The 22067-nt window shown below is 45.5% G+C and overlaps 1 protein-coding gene across 2 annotated transcripts; it reads left to right on the top strand.

Annotated features, from left to right (window-relative positions):
* The first annotated feature begins 514 nt into the window (after nt 1-514).
* On the top strand, nt 515-21674 carry HMGXB3 (HMG-box containing 3). Of its 2 annotated transcripts, none has more exons than XM_040603032.1 (20): nt 515-763; nt 1419-1566; nt 1977-2151; nt 2610-3167; nt 3805-3903; nt 5414-5545; nt 7597-8009; nt 8365-8540; nt 8835-8932; nt 9481-9579; nt 10142-10291; nt 12528-12829; nt 14279-14406; nt 15243-15374; nt 15642-15826; nt 16433-16652; nt 17739-17872; nt 18278-18394; nt 18820-19029; nt 19622-21674. In XM_040603032.1, the coding sequence occupies exons 1-20, from the start codon at nt 655-657 to the stop codon at nt 20090-20092; spliced, it is 4056 nt and encodes a 1351-aa protein (XP_040458966.1). In that variant the 5' UTR covers nt 515-654; the 3' UTR covers nt 20093-21674. The 2 variants fall into 2 exon arrangements, with proteins under 2 accessions (XP_040458966.1, XP_040458967.1); XM_040603033.1 differs by lacking the exon at nt 515-763 and adding an exon at nt 781-1029.
* The last annotated feature ends 393 nt before the right edge of the window (nt 21675-22067 follow it).

A 22067-nucleotide genomic window follows, 5' to 3' on the forward strand; every position in this document is an offset into this window, starting at 1 on the left:
GCACCGAGCTTTCTCTGGTGGAAAAAAATATTTTTTTTTCAGCTGGATCTAAATATCAGGTTGCCACTTCATCTGCCTCATCACCGAGAAGTGGGCTGACTGCATTGGTGGGCTGACAGGGTCAAAGCTGAGGAGCACGGCTTCGTCCTGCTGCCTCCCTGCTTCACGAGGGGAAGGGCTGGACCTCTACCCTGTGCTCCGGGAGAAAAGCTGTGGGAAGCCAGACCGAAAGCCTGCCCAGCGCCGGTGAAGAAGGCAGGGACACGATGCTGCCCTGCGGAGCGCAGTCCTCGCTAACAGCGGCCCGGGACCTTTCTAAACGCGCGGTGCCCGGCCGCGCGCGCCGCCCTGAGGAGAATCGGCGGGAAGAAGGAGCGCGCGCCGCCGCTCCCGCCAACCCGCCCGGGGCGGCCGCGCGCTGCTCCCGCCCCACCCGTCCCGGCCCCGCCCCACCCGTCCCGGCCCCGCCCCCTCGGCCGTCACGCCGTGACCCGGATGCTGTTGCGGGCAGCACTTCCGGCGGTGGCGAGCGGCCGCCGAAGCGAGGGGCCCGGTGCTGTCCTGCCCCTGACGCGCGGCCCGGGCCCGGTCTGGCAGCCGGCCCAGCATGCCGGGGCGGCCCGCCCCGCCTAGCCCGCCCGCCCGCTCTCCTCTATGCAGCTGGCCCGTAGCTCCGGCGCTGCCTCCTCCGTGCCGCTGCGCTCCGGCTGGGACGTGACCGCAGCTCGCTGCCTGTCCGGCCGCTCATCCCCGGTGCTGCCCGGTGAGGGGGGGGGGGCCGGGGGGCAGGTTCACCGGGGCCGGAGGCGGCCCCGCCGCCCCGCTTCACCTCGGGCGCTGTGGAGGGGACAGGACCTCGGTTTAACGGGCTTTGGCTTGCCTGGGGTTAGAGGCTGATTGGGCCGAGGTGCGGGTCGTGCGTGGGCCTCCCGCGAGCACAGGTAGTGTTGTTCTTTATCTACTGAGGCGTCTGGTGTGCTCTCTACCGCCCAGCACCCCGGGCGCTAAGCGAGGAGCCCCAGAGATGTGGTAAGTAAGGGGATTATGAGGTTTCCGTGTTTATTCAGCCTCTGGCCTTGCTTTTGAGAGTGTGGCTGTGATACCTTGTAGCTGGACACCTGCTTGCTGGGCGTAAGGCTTGTTCTGGGTTACCAAACTTATCTGAGAGGTTCCTGGGGAATGGCAGCTTTTGCGTGCAGATGCAGCATGTTTGCGCCGAGCTGACAGTATTGAGGTCATAGTAATAAAGATGGTTTTGTCTGAAAATAGATAAATAGCTAACATGTAATTATATTGGTTAATTAAAGTCAAACTTACATGCCAATGATGCTGTTGGTTTACAAAGGTGATTAAGAGCCATTTTTGCTGGGAGAAATGTATAACTTGGCAAGTGTGTAACATAAAAAATGTATTTTTAGCAATGGAGGCTCCATATGATGGCACTGAAGTAACTGTGGTAATGGAGGAAATAGAAGGCACTTACACTTACGCATCACCAGTGCCGTCTAAGAAGAAAAAGAAATATAAAAGTACTGGTGATCATGGAGAAAAAGCCAAAAAGCCTAGGTAAGTTCCTTCTGTCTTCATTTAGCTCCTGTGTAGGGTATGGGAGCAGTTTTCCTTGTTTCTGATGAGACTGAGCTTTGCAGTACACTTGGAATACTCCATGATGTAAAACATCAGATGTAGAAAATATTAATTTGACCTTTTGGGACTCTGACATCCTTGTTTCTACAGGTACTACCAGTGCTGGAGTTTGTATCCTCCAGAATAATTTATCTTAGGTTCTTTTTGCTTGCTTCAGAGGTTCTCCTCAGTATCTTCGTTTTCATTTGATTAAAAAATTCATTTAGAAGTAGAACTGGATGTAATGTGCTTGTCGTCTGACCTTGAGATGAACATTAACATTGTGGGTTTCTTTGTCCAAAGGAGTTTATGTAGAATGGAGTTAATATTCTGTTTTGTGGTTGTTTCAGATCTGCTTACCTCCTCTACTATTATGATATTTACTTGAAAGTACAGCAAGAGCTCCCACATCTCCCTCAATCTGAAATCAACAAAAAGATCAGTGAGAGCTGGAGGTTGCTCAGCGTGGCTGAAAAAAGCTATTACTTGGAGAAAGCCAAGCTAGAGAAAGAGGGATTGGATCCAGTAAGTCATCTTTCTGGCAGTTCTTTGCCATGTGAAGAGAGGCATTTAACTGCTTACGCAGCACTGTGTGTGGGAGAATCGTTTAACTGCAGATTCCAGTTTGTATTTCTGCTTACAACAGCCTACAAAGAAGCAGTGTGCAAGGCCACTGCCCCTTCTTTTTGCCTTCTGTTCAGTCGAGGGATAATGTTTTGAAATTCAAGATCGATATGTCTAGTACCTGCTGATGGGAATGGTAGTTATTTTTGTGCCATTTCATCAGGGTGGTAAAGTTTGATTGATGGTAAAGTGTAAAACCAGGGCTGGGAGGGATTCTGCAGGCTCTGTCAGGTGGAGAAATTCCCAGCAGACTGTGTCAGGAAACTGTTTGAACTTTGGGCACTAAAATAGTACGACTGAGAACTGAATCTGTTCCTTTTCTCATACTCATTTATTCCATACTCTGATTTTGCCAACAGAACTCCAAGGTGTCCACTCGAACTGCAGTAGTTCCAGACATTCCAGGTTTCCGTAAGATTCTTCCTCGCTCAGATTATATAATTATTCCCAAAACCACTCTTCAAGAAGACAGGAGCAGGCAGTCACTGGAACGGTGCGTGACACAGGGTCAGGCAGCACCCGAAGGTTTAACAGCTTCCACTAACATCACAAATGTCTCCCGTGATGCTGTGCAAAACGTCCTTCCTGTGGACTCGAGCCATGTTGGCATTTCTGAGCAATGCATCGCCATCGAAGGGCTAGCAGAAGAGACTGCTTCCTTTGGTCAGCCAGATGCTGTGGAAGAAGCGGTTGCGTCAGAGGTTCTCTCTCACTATGTTGGGCCGGTGACAGAGAAAGTGGCTGGAGATATCCTCTTGGATGAGGCTTCTTTGGAAATAGAAGGGCAACCCTATCAGGCAGCTCGGGTAGTTATTGAAGAGACTCTAGTCAGTGGCTCCACAGATGTCTCCAACGGGAGCATTGCTGTGGCCCGTCCTCAGGTTTCAGACGGTGTGTCTGTGGTGACTGTGGTGAGGGTAAGTTTTTCTAGTGAGACTTGGGCTCCTTCCAGAGTCTCACCTGAGTTCTGTTTAACATATTTTGCTTAAGATCCTTGATGGCTGCAGTAGATCCTCTGTTGCCCAGTGTGCTTACGCTCAGTGGTGAGGGAAACAGCAACTTTTGTAACTCGGTGATTACAGTGTCTGCTTGCAGGTGCACTCTGCCATATGCTGATATTGCTTGTGTTGTAAGATGACTGCTTGAGGTTTTTTAATTGTTTCTTATAACAATACTTGAGGTGGGTTCTGCTGTTGGACTGCAAAATTTTGGGGAGGAAAAAATGTTACCTCTGTGTTCCTGATGGCTGTCTTCTCAGTTGCAGAGAGGTAGAAGGCAGTCCTTTTAAGTTGAGCTGTTAGGGATTGATTATAGAAAACTACTCTGTAAAGAATCGGATCTGCTGTTTACAATTTCAAGCTGTGAATAGTTTGGTTGTTTCCAGAGTAGACCTGGTAAGGCCATTGCTTTTGAAGTGATCACTGCTCTTTCCTGTTTTCTGGTCTCATCAGTCCTTAAGACATTGTCTTCAATAGCAGTGTTCATGAGAGGGTGGGACACAGGTCATAATGTCTCTTGTTTTCTGCAAGTATTTTCCCTTTGTCTTCATTTTAGGATACTGAAGAGAGTAGTTCCTCTGCACCTGCTACGCAGTTTATTATGTTACCTTTGCCAGCTCATTCTGTTGTGGAGAACCCAGCATCAATTAAATTGGTAAGAAATCCAGTCTTCTGTGATAGAAAGGCATGACTATACTACCGTAGGTTTGTCTTAATGGTGCTACAGTAGGAAGGGTTTAATCATGGTTCAGTTCTTAAAGATAATCCAATTTGGAGTCCTCCTGTAAATTTCTTGTCCCTGGTGTTATGCCTTGTGTGTGCTAATGGGGTCTCTGACTTCCTAGTGTGTCTTACTGGAGCCTGTTTCTGCTGCCACCTTCCTCAAGGAGTTCTTGGAAGCAGATAGAGTAAATAATGCTATTGCAGCACATCTGGCCAGTAGCAGTTTCCATGTTGCTCTTTTCAGGGTCTGTGTAGCCATGTATGTCCTCTACTTGGATGCTGTTTGTCTCATAAAATGCCAGAGTCCATCCTTTCATGGGCAAGAATCTGCTCTTATAACAGGAAAACATGAGCTCCCGAGTCTTAGGAATGGCTGTTGCTTTGGCCACGTGACAGGACTACTGACCTAATGTTTTGAGAACCCACATAAAAAGTTTTGCCGCCCGTTGCATGAGGAAGAACAATATTATTTCTCTAATCTAACCACTCCATCCGCCTGTATTTCTGTAGTCACTGTAGGACTTCATTGTACAGTCAGCACTGCAGCTCCTTGTGTTGTGTAAGCTAGCATCAAATCCTGTTTTCCAAGTCTTCTGTGCTTCTAGCTGGTGAGACACTTCAGATATTTATAGTGGCAGATAGTGTGATATTCTTCCAGGTATCTTGGGGAGAATGGAAATATCTCAGGTTTTTGTTCCTGAGAAGCACCTAACTTAAATTGTCTCATTTTTTTGAGAGGAGCACTTGCATTTTCAGAAGAAAATGTACCTAGTTAGGGACTTACGGCACAACAGCTCCCTTGGGAGTGAGTACAGAATATTGAGAGGTGTTGTGCTGACAAAACCTCAATTTGTTGGTGTGGTTGTCCTGACAAAGATGACAGATTCTGCTTTAGCTGTCTTTGTAAATAGTGCCTGGTGATGCTGCAAGTTACAATAAAGCACTGGGGAGTACTTGACCACTGTATACAATGACAAATTGCTGATGAAAATTGTTTCTACTTCATGAGTGCTTGTCTTCAAGTCTTGTCACCCTGTTGACATGAGTCTATTAATCACATCTTGCCTCACTGTGGACTACTGTTTGAATCATTTTTATACCATCTTACTATGACTTATGAATAAGAGAACTGTTCTAGCACTGTAAATGCGAGGTTAGCCTCTCCAGTAGGTTATATGCATTGTTCATCTGCACTCTGCAATTTGATCTGAATTCTGGTGACACTGGAGATTTGTACAGACTGAGCATTGAGACTCTAGAGTAGTTATGGTGCTTACTCACGGTGATCCAGGTGTGTGTGGGCTGATCAGTAAAAGGAATCATAGTGGAAGGCTGATGATTTGCTGAGTAACACTTGTGCTTGTAAGGAAAGAGGGAACAATGAGCCTAGCTTTGTGGTTTTTTCAGTTCTGTAGGAAAATTCTTGACAACTTTTGTTTCAGACAACCACCTATACTCGCAGGGGACATGGAAATTGCACCAATCCCGGCTGTTCCTTCACTTACGTCACCAGGCATAAGCCACCAAAATGTCCAACGTGTGGGAACTTCCTGGGAGGGAAATGGATCCCAAAGGTAAAGTTGCCTTTCCTTCCCCAATTTTCAGACAAAAAGTGCTGTTTCTGTGAATGCCTGTGATATTTCTAGACCTGTAGATTTGGAACAGGAGGTCAGATATACCAGAACTGATCCCTGCACTTAGGTTCCAGTGCTTGTGCTGGGGCAAGTACCATTGAAGAGGACACTTGACCAAGGTGAGACAGACCTGAAATCACCACACCTTGGGTAAAGACGTCACTTGCAACGGTGTCAGAACAGATGGGGCTGAATTCAGTAACTCTCTGTCATTGAGAGGATACACTCTGCCTGCATTATAGTTCCTGTGGCTGGGAGGCATTGCCTGTTCTTCCTGCTGCAGCTCTACCTAAGCTCAGGAACTTGGTTGAACTATTTGTTTTGTGGTAATTTATCTGTTTGAAGTTCTTCTACAAATGGAGATTTCCTGTGATCTTTCAACATTGGTTTTTCAGCAGAAAGAAGGAATAATTCTCAACTATAGTAGGTGTGTGATCCTTTGGGAGCTAGGTAATGAAGTTGATCTAGTAGAAGCTGAAGTGCTGTTGGCTCATGGCCATTTGTCTGATCATTCATTATGTTGTGACCTTTGACTGTAAGGAAATTCCCAGCTGTTGGTGGAGTTGTGAAATTTGTTTGAGTGGAAAAGTCTTTCTCCACACAATACCTATTTTGCTTAAGTTATTGGCATTTTTACTAGTTGTATACAGCAAAAAACAGTCGTCCCTTAGACCTTGGCAATGTCATGGTAATTAATCTGCTCTGAACAGCTGTGTGTTTATTACATTTGTCTGAAACAGCTTCTCAAGCACAAGTTAAAGGATGTTTTCAATATGAAAATTTGCACTGACATTCAGTGGCTTTATGTGGATTTGTTCTGAACCTCCTTAGTTCTGGGTCTAGATCTGTTAAATGTTTAGGGGCAAGAACTTTTTCAGGCAGTTTACAAACTCTGTAGTGTCTGAGCTGATGGCTGGCTTTTCTGCGTGGTAGGATACAAATAGTGATGATGGTGTCTTAGTTTTTGTTCTGTAAACCTGCTGAAGTAGGTAGATGGCTAACTGCAAAAACGTGTTTCTACCAGAGTATGGCATGCCTGCTCCTGTTAAATCCTACGTTAATTAGAACTGAAAGGTTTTAGAGGAGTTTTCTTTCTGTCTTCCCATTTTCTTCTGCTCTTCTGGGAACACATTTGCATAAACAGTTCCACTGGTTTTTATGGTGTCATGCCTTGGGAAAAACATGCACCAGCAGTTTTATTTTAACTAGTAATAACATCAGTAGAACCGAAACTAAATATATACATACCTTCCTGTTTTGTAGAAAGGAAGGGACTTCGTTATGTCTGTTTTTAAAAGTCTAGATTATCCTTCTGAGATTGAACTCTATAGAGAGCTTAGAATTAATGTGTTTATTGTGCCAGAAACTCTTGGTTCCGTTTCTGATACCTTCTTGCATGTTACCAATCCAGTGTTGCATCATGCTTTTATTGACCTCAATTCATGCCTTCTGTAGCCTTAGTCTTGAAGGTAACACTTTTCTTAAAGTCAAAAAGCCTTCCTGAGTAATCCTCTGTTTCCTGACTTGCCAAGTGCATGTTTTTCTGAATGCATGTATCCAAAAGTTGCAAGTTCTCTATCTTGCTCCCTTTGGTTCCTGAATAGTGTGGAAGAACAGACGGTGTGAGAGAGCTGAAGCTATGCAAGGGGAGTGTAGGAGGTGGGTCCTTGTTACAGAGGGTAGTGGGTGAGTTTGAGTTGATGCTAACGACGGTACTTGAGGCAGTTTGAGAAAGACTGATTCTTCAAAGTAAACAGTGTCTAAAAATAATACATGAAGGGCCAGGAGGCTAGATAAAACGTTAACAGGGACTTTGCTGTAGTAGGAGATGATGTCTTCCTGCTCTTGTACAATTCATTGCTTAAATACTTAGAATTTTGCTGTTTTGATCCAGCATTAAATAGGCCATGGCAAACCTGGCATATGTGAAGGGAGCTTACTTATCTGTGAAAGCCTAAAGCTCTGAAATGTGACTATCTCTTTGTTTCCAGGAAAAGCAACCAAAAAGCAAATCTGAGCCAAATTCAGGCACCTCTCTTAAAACTCCAGCAGCTAAAAGAGGTCAACAGTCAGCATTTACAGAACCAGCAGCTGTTAGTGAGAGTACCTCCAAGTCGGCCTTGGAAAGCTCTGAAGCTGTCAGCCAGCTGCTGAATGCTGTGCCTGTTGGAGGGCAAATGCAGGAGATGGAGTGGGAGGAAGTGATCATCTCTGAGGCTCACATTCTCGCGAACAATGTGCCTGCTGAAGACAAACGGAGTGCTGTTGGAGTGATGCTGGGTCAAGAAAGCCAACGGCTAGGAGACTGTTCTTCAGAGCAGGCAGAAAAAGAGAGCGTAGGGCTGGGGATCCCACCATCTTCCGAGATGCTGAGTCCAAATGCCTCTGCGAAAAAACCAACGGGGTGAGTCAGTTTTCCATATGTTAGGGGAGTGTATGATGTCTGTTGCGTGCTGATGAGGCTAATCCAAGAAATTGAAGGCTGTTGGCAGTGCTTCCAGTAAGACCTGTTCTGTTTGCTGTCTGTTTTGTGCCAGTTCAGGATTGTTCCTTTGAGATTTTGTCCATCAGAGCTAATTTTTTTTAAGTGACAATTAATTTGTAGTCACAGGGCAGATGTATCTTTAGCACTTTTTCATCTTTCTACTGTAATAGCTGTGATTATTGTGCTAATAAAGCACAGTTCAGGGAAGAGAAGAAAATTGAAACTGAGGGGGAATCGATGGAATATTTTTCCAATTGTAGCTCTTGTCTTTCAGAATCGATGCTCCAGCTGCCGCACACAAAGGACAAGAAGTAAAGAGTAAACCAAGACCCAAGCCCTCCTTGCTGGCTGCAGCGAGACCCATGCGAGCCATTCTGCCCGCACCAGCCGGCGTGGGGAGAGAAGCCAGCACTGAGCAGCCTAGCAACAGACAGGCCTTTGCGAATACCGGTAAAAAGCAGTATTCTCTGGTAGGGTTTGGGAGCGGTTGTCTTTCCTCGCTATGTTGAAGTGGTCTCTGTCAAGTAATAGGTTATGTCTGGAGGGGGACAGTGGCCTATGCTAAGAAAAAAACTCTTCTTGCTCTCTAACTGAGAGTAAATGGCCCATGAAACACTTACTTGGGTCATCTCAAGTTCAGAGAAAAAAAAAATCTCACATGACTACGTTGGCATTTACCAAAGATGTCAGGACGAAACAGGACCTGTTTTCTCCTAACTTGCTGCATCCCTTTCCTTCTTCAAGACAAGCATTCCCCTGTGAGAACATCAGGCTTGAAGCCCAGTACGCTGAAACAATTGGGCCAGTCAATTCTGCAGCCACCAAGTGCAGAGGAGCGAAAGGTACCTATGGCTTGTTCTTCAAATGTATATTATTTTCCTGGGTGTTTTTTTTCCCCACAGGATGAGGGATGTGACCTGAGTGGTGAGAAATAGAACATTAAAATGTAGCAGCTTTATGGTGATAAAATCTGTGACTGACAGTTTGTATGATACGGCTCAGAAGTAGCATGAATGCTAGATGGGTGAGTGTAGGAACTGAACTGAGAGGTGCTGTTGGACAACCTTTCTGCTGGCTGCTTTGAGAACCCCTCAGCTACTTCCAGAGGATGTTCTGAGGATCTACTAGTGTTTTGATAACCTGAGGTGCAGTACTGAGTCTTTCACCTGTGAAATATGACTGAGTATGCCAAGGTGCTGAAATGCTTCTGTTTGAATTGTAATGCCTTAGTATGCAAAACAGTGTGTTGTAGTCCTCTAATATTAAATGAACATTAATTGATTTGGGGGGAGGGGGCATTGCTAATAGTTATTGCTTACAGGCTTACAGGATGTGTGTATTTAGTAGTAGGTGTCTTATGGGTGTTGCTTTTTCTGCTTTTAAACTCTAGGTCCACAGTGCTTTGACCAGCAGGGCATCTCAGGTGAAAGTAGTGGAGGTCAAACCAGACATATTCCCTTCCTACAAGTACAGCTGCACCGTAACTTTGGTGAGAATCTTGCAGTTGCTCTGATTTACACGGTAGGGAGTGTCATGTCTGGGATGAGACTGTTCTGTGACTTCTGTTTTACTGACTTGCAGAAATTTATCTCGTATTAAATGTGAGATGATCTGTACTTTGTATGTCACCTGTTGACCTAATCCAGGGTGACCGTACTGTGTTGCAGTCATGTCTGGGGCCTTGTTAAGAACTAGGTTTCTTTCTTCCATGTCTTAGTATAATCTCCATCCCCTCTTGAGTTCAGTGGGGATGATCAGTGGTTTCCGAATGAATTTAATGTGTGTTTGTGGTCTCTGGAGGTGGCCCCAAAATGTTCGAGTGCTAGTTAAAGTGCTCTGTGCAAAGTGACAGCGCCTGCTATTTGACCTTTAAACAAGGTGTTACAAAGTGGTGAAAAAACATGTGATATTCAAGCAGACTTTTCTAGAATCTTGTTGGCATAGAATCATTTAGATTGGAAAGGACCTTTAAGATTGTGTCTGACCATTAGAAGTCTAAGACATCTGAAAGTCAGGGTCGGCAAACGGTATTTTTTTTCTGTGTCATTCAGGATTTGGGATTGGCAACATCACGTGGCAGAGGGAAATGCAAGAACCCCTCTTGTAGTTACGTGTATACAAACAGACACAAGCCACGAATCTGTCCAAGCTGCGGATACAATCTTGCCAAAGATAGAACTGAGAAAACAGCAAAATCCCTGGTAAGGTTCGGAATAGTTTGTTTTATCAAATGGCTATTGTGGGGATTGGCAGGGAGGGACCTTAGTTTGCAAATGCCCATGGGAACATAATTGATGGTAAGCTTTCCTAACAGAGTAGTGTCCTATTGAAGATACTTGTGTTGATGTTTGTGCTATTCCAACTGCTGCAACAGTGGTGCTTCAGGCTGAGGATGAGACTGAGTGCGCTCAGTTCTACCACTGGATGTCTCTGTAGCTTAAAAATGCTTACGGCGTGTCGGTGCATACTGGGGAGATCACCCCTGAAGACACATTTGTTGTGTCAGCTTTGTTGACCTTCAGACTTCATCAAGGAAGCTTCCAATGTGCTCTGCTTTGTGACCAGGTTGTAGCTAATGTCAGTTAAGTTAGTGCATCTTAATTAGAGCTTCCTATTTTTAGGAGTTTGTAGTCCAGCCTGAATTTATTTCTGGATGTATTTTTTTTTCTGTTGTAGAAAGATGTTTTTCAGTTATCTGGTGATCTGCATGGATGTAAATACAGACTTCTGGGTTTCATTTGTTTGGGTTTTCTTTTTTGCATTTGAAGTTTCAAAGGTTAGCTTTTCTCATATGGAATTGTTTTGTTTGTGAAATTAAAAAAAAAAAAAAAAAAAAAAAAAAAAGAGTTGTCCTGTCCTTAGCTGAAATGGCCACTCAGCATACAGGCAGACTGCGTTTCAGTCTGTGTGGTAATATGACTCTTCCACTTGCTCTGTTTTATTTTGAAGAACATAACTTTGTGTAGTGTGGTTTTTTTTTTAAAAACAAACAAACAAACTGAAACAGCCTGTGTGAAGTACACGTAAGCAGCTGTGTAAGGAACAGCAGCATGCTTGGCTCAGCTTGCATTTTGAGAGGCATGTGGCTTGTCTCTTCCTCATTTAGTTTTTTCTTATTTTCTGGTTCTAGATGTGTTTAACATTCCTATCACACAGTTCAACGTTTTCTCTGGGCTTTGGACCGATCATTTATCTTGCTGTTAGACTAGACAGAAAAACAGGTTGAAATATTGGCAGAAGAGTTTAAGTGATTAAACAGATAAGCCTGTTTGCATTCTTGCTATTCTTCTGAGCCGCCTAGACTTTGGCTCTCCTGTGCTTGTGTGTTTTGTCTTGATGTCCTGGCTTTGGCTGGGATAGAGTTAATTTTCTTCCCAGTAGCTGGTGTAGTGCTGTGTTTTGGATTTAGGATGAGAACAATGTTGATAGCAACAACTAAAACATCAGCATGCTAAGTAACGGTCAAGAAGTCTTCAGCTTCTTATTACTGCCCTGCCAGCAAGAAGGCTGGGGGGCACAAGAAGTTGGGAGGAGACACAGAGAGGACAGCTGACCCAAACTGGCCAAAGGGATACTCCATACCATATGATGTCATGCTTGGTGTATAAACTAGGGGGAAAGCTGGCTGGGGGTTTCTGCTCAGGAATTGGTTAGGCATCGGTCAGCTGGTGGTGAGCAATTGTATTGCTCATTATTTGTTTTATATATTCTAATTCTTTTATTGTTAGTATTCTTTTCCTTCCTTTTCAATTAAACTGTCTTTATCTCCACTCATGAATTTTACTTATTTTTTCTTTTTGAGATTCTCTGCCCTATCCCATGGGGAGAGGTATGTGAGGGAGTGGTTGTGTGGTGTTTAGCTACCTGCCACGTTAAACCACGACACTTGATCGCCTATGTGTTGGGGCAGGGGGTGTCAAAGGACTATAGCTGATCAATTCTAATTTATTAGTGTACTCTGTATATCACAGCACCTAGTTCTCATTTAGTGCTTGTTTCCTGTAGCTTCTGGAGAGGTGTGCAGGCTGCCATGGCTGCCTGATCATGTTATACAAGAGAATGTGCCTGATAACCTGTGGAGAAAAGGCAGTGATGTTTTCCAGGATTATTGAGGTGTTTATGTTCCTGTTGGTGGTTGTCCTCACCTTGTTGAACTTCAGTCCCTGCACTAACAGTCCAGTTTAATGGCAAATCTGTGATGGTCTAGCACTATAATAGGAGTTCCTGAAAGGCTGGGCTGTAATAAAGTGTTTTTGGTGAAGTAACTCAGGCTTGACACTACTGTCTGGAGTCAAGGATTGATCAGTGGAGTAGAAGTCAAATCTGCTGGGTACATATGTTACTGTGTTTCTGCTGCCTTTTATGACTTTGGGCTTCTCAATATTTCATCCCTATGCTTGCCTAGTTGAGTATGTGAGTGTTCTACTTGCTTTCTAGGAGGTCACTCCAGGTCAGTCTGATGTGCTGAACACCAGCGAGCCCCTAACCCCATCCCAGAAAGAGATCCAGCGTCAATCCACCCTGCAGCTGCTGCGCAAGGTAATGCAGATCCCAGAGAACGAATCGGAACTGGCTGAGGTCTTCACGCTCATCCATGAACTCAACAGCTCGCGTCTCATCCTGTCCAACGTGAGTGAGGAGACAGTCACCATAGAGCAGACCTCCTGGTCAAACTACTATGAGTCTCCATCTGCGCAGTGCCTCCTCTGTAACAGCCCATTGTTCAAAGGGGGACAGAAGTAAGATTCTGTTTTAGACTTGTGACTCTTTCAACCTCGTGCTGGTATTCTATGTTAGCAGCGTGCCTGAAATAATATTTGCTTTAGCGTCAGTGCTGAAGCTGGTGTAAGTGACAATGAATAAGCTACATGTGTGTGAAAAGGGTTTAGCTGCTTAGCAGTAAGCTGATTCTGTTTCTCCTGTGCAGTGTAGTTTGTCATAGTTACCATTTCTGTTAGCAGGAGAGCTTGATCAAAGAGTGACTGCTAAGTCTAATAATTTTTTTTTTTCTTGAAACAGAGTCTTTTCGTTAGTCATCCCTTCTTTGTTTTCCATTCTGATGTTTTGAGGCTGACAGAGGCAAACTTGTGGGATTGTAAATGTGCATTATGTGATCTCCCTTTTTTCTCTCTTCCTGATCTGAATATTTCCTGTGTGGATGCTTATAGTGTTTTCGTTCTTTTCATGGCTTAGTGTGGGCTTGAGTGAATCCTATTTTGGAACAAATATCCAAATTGAAACCTGAAGGACTTTCAGAAACTACCACTGTATAGGCTAGATTACCTTAATTAGACTTTTATAAAAGCCTGTAGAATATCTTCTCACTGGGTTTGCCAAACATCCTCCTGTTGCTGAAAGCATAAGCTAAAATGTTTCTCACAGCAAAACGTTGGGAAGTTTTGTGTTGTGTTTCTTTCTTCAATGATAAAGATTTTCTTGATACCAATTATGGATGTTTGTTTTGGTCAGGCTAGTACTAATTGAGATTTTTCTGACAGAGGTACTTTTTATACTTAGTAATTTTTGCAGAACAGTGCTGTCTTGCATCCTGTCTGTCACTTGTGACTTACCAACCTGCACATTGTAAATCCTTGCTTCTGTGCTGGGCTGCTTTGCAATGCTCTGTGTGTGGGACTCCCATGTGTGCCTGCGTAGGCTCTAATTAAACCCCTGCCAGTGGGAGGGAGCTAGCTTTGACTCTGATTCCTATTTTCTCAGGTGGACGGCTATATTTCTGCCACTAGGGCACAACTAGCATTTTCTTGTCTGAACTTCTTCCTCGGCAGCTGTACTGTAGAGGAGCAGACCTTTCTGAATCTTTGTGTGTGCAGGGACAGGCTGTCAGGTAGAATGTGTGACTAGTCACCATTTGTTGTCCTACAGCAATAGGGCAGCAGCAGAGCAGCTGGGACCATAGATTTTCTCCACCATTCAAATACTGTGCACCCAGTGTGTGGAGCTGGAGAGATACTGTAGTGCTGTTAAAAGAATGTGAGCAGTGACCTGACTTTGCCGGTGGAATCCATTTTAAAATGTAAAGGGTTTTTTTCTCTGCTGTGAAATGATGTGAACTGGCTTTCACTGACATACTAATGAGCTCAATTCAACTAGAACTTTTTAAGTTACTGCAGGACTGGACTGAAAAACCTGTTGGCTTGGCTCTCTCAGTTGTCTTTTGTCTGTTACAGTTCCCTTGCTGGTCCTCAGGAGTGCTGGCTGCTGACAGCTAATAAATTACAGGTGGTTACAGCTCAGGTCAAAGTGTGCTTGAACCTGCAGTGCCTGGCTCTCCATAGCTTCACTGATATTTACACAGGTAGGAAAATGTAAGCATACCAACGTAAGGCATGAGTACAGTCTAAACCAGGGGTCCTCAAACTACAGCCCGCGGGCCGGATATAGCCCTCCAGGGTCCTCAATCCGGCCCTTGGTATTTACAGAACCCTCCCCCCCCCCTCCCCCCTGACGGGGGTTGGGGGGGGGAAACCAAGCAACCGCAGATGACTGCCTGCCACTTCATCCACGCGCCGGCCCCTTGGTTAAAAATTTTGAGGACCCCTGGTCTAAACCCTTCAGAAGCCTTGGGGCTGTATCAGGTCATTGTCTTTGCACAGAAGAGCCTATTCCCTTCCCAAGTGTATTAGTTGTGAATTATTTTTGACTTGCACTATTCTTCTGCTGCTTCTGCAAGTAAAGCTGTATTTGTCAGGAAAAAGATGTGTGAATATTTTGTTGAGGAAGACTGTGCCTTGCTTCACTGGTGTAGATCCCCTCTGTGTAAGTGGTAAACGTTGAGTTCTGCAAGGCAGCCCCTGAGAGCGTAGTCAGAGACACCTCTGCAGAGTGGTGTTTCTCAGTGTTGACTGGTGAGATGTGAGTGGCAGTCACCGTGGGCCTCCTGCAAGGCATCGTGGAGCTGAGGAGATGGATTGGCTGCTGTTCCTTGTAGCTTTTTAAATGTAAAGTCAAGTCTGTGAAAGGAGCTCATCTTGCTGATGTGCAGAGGGAACAGTCCCAGAAGCACTACTCACATGTTTCCGTAATCCTCTGAACCATGCTTGTGTGAGTATGTTGCCTATCAGTAAGGAATATATTTCTTTGTGAGGAAGATCTGGAACCCTACAGATAATAACAGTCTTGTTTTAACTGCAGGCCTTTTCAATGTGGGTAACAAGCTGCTAGTGAGCTTGGATCTTCTGTTTGCAATCCGAAACCACATTAAACTTGGAGAGGATCCCAGAGTGGCTGTTGGCAATATTCTTGACTCTGTTCAGGAGCAAACTGGTGGGTTGTCCTTCTTGTTTTTTTACCATGACACTTCCGCAAAACTGTGACCTGCTGATTGTTAGGTTATAAAAAGGCAAACCTCACCTATTGTAGTGTGGTATGTTTCTGTTAAATCACTTCCTAAACCCAACAGTACCTCTGTGACCAGTTCTTCGTAATGATCCTCTGGAGGACAGGTTTGATTTTACTCTGAATATAAGAGTTCTACTACCTCCGCTGTCTTTAGGAAGTGAAAGTTCTAACAGTGGCATGTTTACTTTTCAGAAAAAAGCCTGAGCCCTGATGAGCAGGTTCAGCTCCAGGAACTGCTGTGCAATGGCTACTGGGCCTTTGAATGCCTAACAGTTCGGGATTACAATGATATGATCTGTGGAATCTGTGGCATAACCCCCAAGGTGGAAATAGCCCAGAGGAATGTGGAAAATGTCCTGGCACTGAAAAATACAGAGGTAGGCTTTTCACAGGCTTCACATCCTGTTAGTGTTCAAAGCAGATCATAATGACTTTTGCTGACTCTGATCTTCATAATGCATGGTAATTACACGAGACCTCTGTGAGCAGTTTTCTGCTGATGCCTGGCAAGAGGATGTGGCTGGAGTGGTGATGCCTGAACTTCCTCTTAGAGGTGTTGATGTATGATTTGGGGAAAACAAGATACTCTGTCCCTGGACCACAGCTTTTGTCCAGCAGCCTCTGACAGCTGGGACCTGGAATGAAAGTTGCTAAACTTGGCCATCTTGCCTTGACACAAAAACTTTCTTTTTTTTTTTTTTTCCCCAGCAGCAGTTTCCTTGAGGTGCTGTCTTCTCTAACGAGGGAAAAAGTCCTACTAGTAGTATGCAGCATATCTGTCTTTTATGTCAAATAAATGGTTTTGACTCTCACTCAATGAAAAGTGATTGTGGGGAACTTCAGGAGCCTGAAGCCATCTTGTTATATTTGAGCTGAGCGCTCCCCTGGGTAGTAGTCCTCATGCCTTGAGAGAGGCTGACACGGAACTGTCAAATGAATTACAGTTACTTGTATTTGACCAGTGTGTTTCTTGCTTTTTCTAGTTTACTTGGCCAGAATTCTTGCCATCGAGTGAAGTGAATGCGGAAGACTTCTGGTCCACAATGGAGACAGAGGTGATTGAGCAGGTGGCTTTTCCTTCTAGCATTCCCATCACAAAGTTTGATGCCTCTATTGTTGCTCCTTTCTTCCCTCCACTGATGAGAGGAGCTATGGTGATCAATACTGAGAAGGACAAGAACCTGGATGCGCAGCCAGTGCCAGGTAACTGCTGAGGTTGTGCTTATTAAGGGAGAGTACTTTATGTGGTGGAGACTTCAGTCTTTTAGTGTGATGTTTAGAGTTGAGAATTGATCGTTGTGTGACTCTTGAATTTGCTGAGAGAGGGCAAGAACACTGGTGTGAGTTCAGCTGTTCTCAGGATACTTACAGCTTGAGCTTTGGCCTGCCCAGTGAAGCTTGAATGCACTGGTGTGCTCTGATGCATTTGAGACATGGGGGACATGAGAGCACTGCACCCCAAATGAGATATGGTCTGATTGCAGAAGGATGCATGCACAACTTGAATGCCAGCCAGTATTTGTTTCGTATTAGACTGATACTTGGACTGTGAAAGCTGCAGACAGTGCTTGGTATCTCAGTACCACGATCTCAAAAAAGGGTGTTTAAGTTCTTGCAGAACTTGTCAAAAGAGTAGGAGATGGATGTGCTAGTTCTGTTGTCACCATTCAGTATATCCAGAGCACTGACTGCATGTAACAAGAAACCATGAGATGAATAAGCTCAGATATGAGAGAGCTAAATTTAGTTAGCACCTGGTTCCCTTGACAGTTCGGGTATGAGGTATAAGAAGGGAAACTGGCTTTGCAAGCTGAACGAGTATATGAGTTGGCTTTGCAGACAGGGCTGCAGGTATTGATGAGCTGAACTGCAGAAGGGCTACAGGGGCTTTTGTGGAAGTGGAGCTCCAGAGAAAGAACCAGGGAGGAGATGTGAAGGGTAAGCCTGGAGCTGCAGTCGGGAGGCTGCAGTCACATTGCTCTGTGCTCTTCTGTCACTTGTTTATCCTCATGTCAGTCCAACCTGTCACTTGAAGGTTACAAACAACAGGGCAGACAAGTTAAGTGCTCATGGAGTCTCCAGCTCTGCTGGGTTCAGTCTGGTGACCTCACTAGCAGAGGGTTGCAGAGAAGTGTGGGCTGTGACGCACTTGTGAAATAGGACTGTTCGTGGCTTTCTCTTGCCAACAGTTGGTTGTGCAGTCTCTGCTTCTGTAGTTTTCAGAAAGAAATATTTTGGTGACTTCCCTTCCTGAGAATGAGTGCTGAGACTTGTTTCCTGCCTTTGCAGGTAATGGGAGTGCCTTGGTGAGGCTCCTTCAGGAAGAAATCTTCAGGCTTGAGCTGATCAGCTCTTACAGTGAGGAAGAGCTGCAGGGCTTTCTAACACAGTGTGGCATCCCCTGGAAGGCTTCAGATACAAAGGTAATGGCTTGTTTGCCCACATACAAGGCCCGCAGGAGTGGAGCTGTTCCTCGCTGACTTTCCCTCGTTCACACTTGCCATCCTAGATAATTAACTTCTCATCTGACTACACTAAGGGCAGGGGTGGTTATGAAGTGAGTGCCTGCAGTTTGTAGGGTAACTTACACATGGTGAAATAAATTGAACCTTTGTGGGCTAGAAGAAAGGAAGCCTGTAATTACCTTGTCACAGGCTCAGCATCGTGTAATTGCTTGTCATCCTCATGGTGCTGAGTGTGGGATTAGGAAGTTATTAGATGAAGTGCAAATTAGGATTTAGGTGACCTTGCCTGCAGCATTCTCCCTCTCTGGAGGAGTCCGTTACTTTTAGCCACATACAGACTTTCTCTGGGCCTGTCTTTTCTAGGATGAGCTCTGCTACTCCCTCCTGGCTCTCTACGAGTTTGTACAGAATGGGACAAGCATCACACCAGCCTCTACTCATCACACAGGAGGGAAGATCTACAAAGTTTGTCCACACCAGGTAAGGACAGGTGGAGCCAACAGTCTTACCTTGCTATTGACTATTACCTGACTTGCCAGTGTGGAACTCCCTCATTAAATCGAAGCAGTGGAGTGGGCCGCTCTGAGCCTTGGGAATGAAACACACTGCCTTGGGGGCTTGGAGTATGAGCGGTCCTGTAGGAGATTTCAAGACTGACTAGTGATCTGAAGCCCAGTTTTGATGTTGCTGCTGAGGTGGAGTTGAAAATCACCTCTACCTGAACGAGATAATGTGAACGTGTATGAGGAGGAAACAGTATCTTTAGAGAACGTAGCTGTGTGGTTACTGCATTGTCTGGAATACCTGAAAGGAAGCTTGATTTTATTTTTTTTTTAAGACTGAATTTTTTTTCCATAAGCTTTCAGTGTTACTGTAATGTTTGGTCTTAATCCTTTTCTTTCCAGGTTGTGTGTGGCTCAAAGTACATAGTAAGAGCAGAAAATGCCCGGGATCACGTGGACTTGTTGGTTTCCTCACGTCACTGGCCTCCAGTGTATGTTGTTGATACAGCCTCTTCAGTGGCACTGTGTGCAGACATCTGCTGTCCTGGCCTGACTTCCCAGATGTGGGGGAAAAACCAGGGCTGCTTCTCTGACCCCATGGATCCTCCAACAGTAAGTTGTGCCCACCTTTGCACTCTGCTATGCCTGTCCGATATGGAAAAGTTTCAAGTGAGATGTAAAATAAGTAAATATTTTTTTAAAAAATTATATGTAACATGCATTGTGCCTCAAGATAATTTGACCTACTAAGCGTCTCCTGATTCACAGCTTTGCCAGTGTGTAGCTTCTGAGCATAGTGGAAAGCTTTGCATGTTGCTTGGGGTATTGTGTTAGGTTCATGCTCTGTAATAGGAAGAGCTGTGCTGGAGGTGCATTGTAACAGTTCAAATCGTGAACTTTGGAGTGTGTTGCTTCTTTTGACACAGCAGCTCAATTCTCTCAAGCTGCAGCTATTATTTGAGAAATGGGAGAGGAAGAGGGTTGTAGTGCCTTGGGATTATCTCTGGGGGCATACAAGTGAGGAGGGAGTGTACAGCACCACCTTTGTGGCATTTAGGGGAAGCCTGAGCCAGTTAGCCCTCCCTCTGTCGTGTGTCGCAGTGCTGGCTGGAGTTCAGCCAAGCAGTAATTTTGTCATCATCGTCTTAGGTGTGGGAAAGTTGCTTCTCATTCTACCTGGTCTGTCTCTCTCTCTCTCTCCCAGTATGTGTCCTGCCCTGAACTGCTAGACCAGCACTACAGCGTAGACATGACTGTGGCAGAGCACTCTGTTCAGCACCCAATCACCAAGTCATCAGCACGCCGGATTGTTCACATGGGTTTGGAGCAGAACAGCCACCAAGATCCAACAGCTCGGCATCACTGCATCTCCCTGTGCCGAGAGCTGGAGCCTTACAGCGCCATCATTGCTGCTATCAATGACAGCAAAACTAGCAACATCCGCCAAAGGCCCATCACCTTTGACAATGCCACACACTATTACCTCTACAACCGTCTCATTGACTTCCTCACCAGCAGGGAAATTGTGAATCGGCAGATCCAGGAGATTGTACAGAGCTGCCAGCCTGGGGAGGTGGTAATTCGTGATGCTCTGTACCGGCTCGGAGTGGCTCAGATTAAAACGGAAACTGAGGAGGATGAAGAGGGGAAGCAGGAGGATGATAGAGGTTGCTGAGTAACAAAACATCTTGTTGGTTTGTCTCTGGTTGTGTGGATGGGTGGGTTGGGCCAGCTTCTGCAAGGTTTGGGCAGCTATCTGGCTTAAGAGTTTATTTTTACAGGTTGGAGATGTGATGCTGGTGGCTTTGACTGCTATTAATGACCAAAGAGCTGTGTGCTTCCGTAGTGTCATGATGGCTGCTGTGAGCATGGGTCTGTCACCCGCCTTGGTGAAGGTGGCAGCTGCCTCCCGGAGTGGGCAACAGACCCGCTGTTCAACGGTGTGAAATGTTGCCCTCCCTATAACTGGTGAGTGGAGAAGGGAGAAACACTGCTGGTAGACGGGGAATATGCATGGTCAAGTACACAGGTTTTTTAATTCTGAGTCTTGCTTGCTGACTTCTTTGTGCGTATTGGTGGTAGGGCTGGGGATGTGGGAGGAGGCACAAAAGGCAGAAAGCTAATATTTCCCCAAAAACGTTCTGAATAGATTAGTCTAGGACACTGACTCCTGCTTGGAAATCTTGCAGAGGTCTTGTATGCATTGGCTGCAAGGAGCCTTTAGTTGAGGAGGAGGAGGAGGAGCCATGCAGCTTTAACAAGCTGTATCTGGGGAGCCTCCACGGAGACTGCACTCCTGGGTCCAGGATCATGGATGCTTCAGCTGCAGAAAGTTTCTACAATTGTCTGTCCCTTCACATAAGCACTAATAATTTAGAAGCTGAAACATGCAGTGAGTGAAGTGTGTTCTGTGTGTTAAGGTAAGAACTGACTGGGTGAGCCTCAGGCGAACCAAGCTCGATGGAGGGCTGTATGACCACTGTGTAAGGTGGGGGCTGTGGAAAGGGGAAGGACGCTGAAAACTTCTGTGCTGTCCTCCTGGATGCTTCTTTTTTTTAAGCAGCTTCATTCTGTTCAAGGACTTGCATTTCTGTTGTCCTGCCCTTAGAACAGAATCATAAAGGCTGTCTGTGGGTTCAAAGAAAAACGAATGCAGTGTCACCAGAGCGAGCAGGGTGTGGTGTTCCATCCTCAGAGGAGGTGCTGGGAGAGCTGTATCCACATGTGCAATTTCAGCACTCTGTCAGATGTCCTATCTGCCTTGCCTGTGTCCACACAGTGCTGTGTGGGGTAAAGAAGTCTCGTGCTGCCCAGGTTGCTTTATCAGCTCCTTGAAAGGAGGTGGGCTGAGACCTCTGCCCCCACAGCACAGCGGAAGAACGCCTTGGGCTGCAGCTGCTGCCAGCTCCCTTCTGGCGTTGCTGGTGATGAAGGTGGACGGATGTTTGCTGTGACCTGCAGAGGTGGGAAGCAGGATGCTAGCCTGCCAAGTCACCGTCCAGGGAGTTTATTTTGTCTGAGTGAGCAGTGGGGAAGATTCAGAGGCTTGTGGTGTGGTTGAAAACTCCCTTCTGTGAAGGGGAACCTATTGAGTACCATACTGTTAAAGTAAATGTATTAAGTCTGAGCAAATGCAGTAATCATGGCTTGGGGTTTTTCTGTTAAGAACATTAACTTATTATAAGAGACATTAGTGACTTTTTTCAGTCAGTGATAAAGTTTAATAAATTATCTCCAATTTTTGGGGTGAAACTGTGGCCAAGTTGACTTGGTTTTTTTGTGTACAAGATCTGGAGGACTGTAGCAGGAAAGGGCACAAACAGTGTGTGCATGTATACCAGGATTCCAGTCTGCACTGCCATGCAGTGGGGAAAGGCCTGGTATTCTTAGAAGCAAGGTGTTCTGAGAGGGAGGAGTTCAAAAAATTGCTTGGATGTCAAAGTTATCCTGCTAAATATAGCTAAAGTACAGTTCAGTAAGTGGCAATGAAGTAGCTTCTGCAGATGGTCAACTCCAAGGTCTGTGTGCTCTTGCTCTGCATTTCCCTGTACAGGGCAGCTCTTGAGGTGACTTTGATAGGAGAGAGGCTGCAGCAGGTGACATAACTTCTCTTCAGCGTGTGTTCAGTAGCCTGGGCTGGGGCTTCAGCC

This window comes from Falco naumanni, chromosome 8 (genome assembly GCF_017639655.2).
Source record: "Falco naumanni isolate bFalNau1 chromosome 8, bFalNau1.pat, whole genome shotgun sequence".
Taxonomy (NCBI): domain Eukaryota; kingdom Metazoa; phylum Chordata; class Aves; order Falconiformes; family Falconidae; genus Falco; species Falco naumanni.

Coding starts and splice junctions, on each gene's coding strand:
- HMGXB3 (XM_040603032.1), top strand. CDS start 655: ATGCAGCTGGCCCGTAGCTCCGGCGCTGCCTCCTCCGTGCCGCTGCGC. Junction 3,904..5,413: donor ACCCAGCATCAATTAAATTG/GTAAGAAATCCA, acceptor CTTTTGTTTCAG/ACAACCACCTATACTCGCAG. Junction 10,292..12,527: donor AGAAAACAGCAAAATCCCTG/GTAAGGTTCGGA, acceptor CTTGCTTTCTAG/GAGGTCACTCCAGGTCAGTC.